Source organism: Sceloporus occidentalis, unplaced genomic scaffold (genome assembly GCF_023333645.1).
Source record: "Sceloporus occidentalis isolate IW3139 unplaced genomic scaffold, rSceOcc1.0.p SCAF_25, whole genome shotgun sequence".
NCBI lineage: Eukaryota > Metazoa > Chordata > Lepidosauria > Squamata > Phrynosomatidae > Sceloporus > Sceloporus occidentalis.
The window spans coordinates 4,135,649-4,138,578 of NW_028317005.1; the positions used below are offsets into that span (position 1 = coordinate 4,135,649).

At 50.0% G+C, this 2,930-nt stretch overlaps 1 protein-coding gene across 1 annotated transcript; it reads left to right on the forward strand.

Moving 5' to 3' along the window:
• The first annotated feature begins 1,471 nt into the window (after positions 1-1,471).
• LOC149300273 (membrane progesterone receptor epsilon-like) lies at positions 1,472-2,524 on the forward strand. Its single transcript, XM_089485271.1, has one exon. The coding sequence runs from the start codon at positions 1,472-1,474 to the stop codon at positions 2,522-2,524; it is 1,053 nt and encodes a 350-aa protein (XP_089341397.1).
• Positions 2,525-2,930: the final 406 nt, after the last annotated feature.

The window sequence follows — 2,930 nt, forward strand, 5'->3', positions numbered from 1 at the left end:
TGAGATACTCAATGTCCGTCGGAGGAGAAGTATAAGGAGATATGTGCAGGTATAAAAATGATAAAGAGAAAAAACCTTTGCCCGGAGCTATGAAATCATTAACAGCAACTTTATAGCTTCGGGGTGCAGTGAGATCAGGGCAATAAAGACCAGGGGCTCGATTCAGTGACCCATCGAAACCTTGACTGGTGTTGATGGAGGTGGCTTGTGATTCACTTACCTGACTCTGCTCAGATATGATTTCCATTGTTATAGTAAAGATTCTAAATGGCGATTGCTGAAAAATTCGGTATTGATTGCAATAGAAAACCCTTTGACCCAGAGATACGATGGGCTGCGCAGGGTCTTGGCACGCCTACGATTGGATATATTTTTACACATATATTCGAGACCGTAACCAACTAGAACTGTTTAGACACGTCCAAAGAAATGTAATGCACCATAGCAAGCTGAGACAGACGCTCCGCCTCTACGCAGAGGGGGGTTAAAAGCACAGTCTGAAAGTGACAATTTAACCCCTTCAGTGTCCCTTCAGCTTTTATAACATGACCACGCTATATCAGCACCTAATACGGTTACAGCATGCTACTTATTTAATTTTTATAATTGAATAATCTTGCACATTTTAAACTTACTTGGGCTTTAGGGCGATAGGTGGAAATGTTAAGTCCGTGTAGTTATAACACAACTCTACTGTGATCTCTGCACATTTACGTCTCACCAGTACATTACTGAACTTCCTATGGATATTTAATTCATTTCATCGGATGCGCAGTGCTTTGCTTTAATCTGAGCACATCTGAGGGGTTAGCCATCATTTTGTGGATTAGTGCACTGGGAGTTGGACAGCTTTACTTGCGAGTATGATTTTAAGGTGAGCATTTTCTTGAAAAGTCTGCGCTTTAGACTATATCCCACCTCTATCATTAGAATGGTATAACGTCAAGCTTCTCTCCTTTCTACATACAAGCCTTCTTCGTTTCATCAGGATCGTCCCATTACATATATCAATTACGTACAATGGAAAAGAGAAATCAGCCACCTAAATTGCCCCCACCCCGTACTGCACTGATCACTCCCCCCCCCCCCCATACTCTCCTATAGTGTCAGCCTCTTATCTAGCATGAGCCTCAAGGTCAGCACTAACACCCACTCTGCAGGAATAATGGGGTCCAGCTCCTGAAAGATCCCCTGCCGGTTGCCCTTGAGGGGGTTGGAGGAATCAATAGAGCTCTGCTATACGATCCAGAGGACGATCAGATCCTCCCGGCTTTGAACTGCTCAGTTGTGCAGCCTCTGCATTACTAAGATCACTTGCTGCTGCGGCTGCTGCTGCATTGATGCTGAAGGAGCAGAGGACCTCCTTGCAGCAGACAGAGCAGCATTGTGACTCCAGCCTCTGCAGCACAGATCGGACAGCCACCCCCTGCCCCTCTACCACTAGCAACATACCCCTGGTCAGATCGCCGGGATGCCCCTGCAGCCCTACACCAGAGACAAGGAGAAGTCCTCCCTCCTCCGCTGGGACGAGGTGCCCGATGATTTCGTGGAGTGCTTTATATTATCCGGCTACAGGAGGTTGCACCTCACCGCTCAGGAGTGCCTGGCCTCGATCTTCCAGCCCACCAACGAGACTCTGAATTTCTGGACCCACTTCATCCCCCTGGTGCTGTTCGTTAGCAAGTTTTACCAGATCTTCTTCTTGACCACGGACCTGCCCTTCCACCACCCTGCCCTGCTGCCCCTGTGGTGCTACGCGTCGGGAGTGCTGCTGACATTTGCCATGAGTTGCACAGCCCATGTGTTCAGCTGCCGCTCCTTGCGCCTGCGTGCAGCCTTCTTCTTTCTGGACTATGCATCCATCAGCTACTACGGCTTCGCCAGCACCGTGGCGTACTCCTACTACCTGCTGCCCAGGCTGAGCCTGCTCGACCCCGCCGTGATGACCCCTTACTTGCAGAGCCTGGGCTGGCACCGGGTGGATTACAGCATGCTGATGGGGCTGTACGGGGAGCTGGTGCTGCCGGTGGCCTTTGTCCTGGCGGTGACATGCACGGTGGCGTGCTGTAAGAGCCGGGCAGAGGACTGCTCGTACCCGTTCGCCATCCGCACCTTCGTGTTCGCGATGCCCCTGAGCATGGCGTGCCCCGTGATGATCGAGAGCCTCCTGTTCGACCTCAGAAGGAAGAACCCCATTCTCTTTGTGTATTTTTACCGGAGGTATTTCTGGCTGCTGGTGGCCGCTTTCTTCAATGTCAGTAAGATCCCAGAAAGGATCCACCCGGGGCTCTTTGACATCATAGGGCACAGCCACCAGCTCTTCCATATCTTCACCTTCCTCAGTATCTATGATCAGATGCACTACGTGGAGCAGGGTTTAGAGCAGTTCCTGAAAGCTCCCCCGACCTCTCCAACCTTCCCAACCTTCTATGGAACCATCGGATACATGCTGCTCCTAACCCTCTGCTTAGGGCTGGTAGTGAGGACCTATCTAAAGGGACTGGCCAGCTCCAAACAGGATTAACCAAAGCTGCATGTGACAGGGTGCAACCACCAAGGATCTTCACCATCCTTTATCTGATGTCCCCCTAGCAAGGCAGGGTAACTACACCATTCACCTGGGATGCACTTTCACAACCCTGCAAAACAGAGGGATACTCTCTACCCTTTGTTTCAGTAGGGTGTAAATGCTTCACCATATCAGTGTTAAATACCCCACACCATTCTTGGTGATTGTGATGTGCAGCAGATAGCTGTTCATTCATATGAACCTTGAACACACCAATGATGGCTGCAGCACACTGTTTGTGGCTCTGCAGAACCCATTGGTAGCCTTGGCCTGATTTCCTTTACCCTCTCTCCAAGGTGGCTGCATCCCCTATGTGGGATCAGAAATCTCAGTCTGAGTCAGCCTCTTAAAGATGCATTCA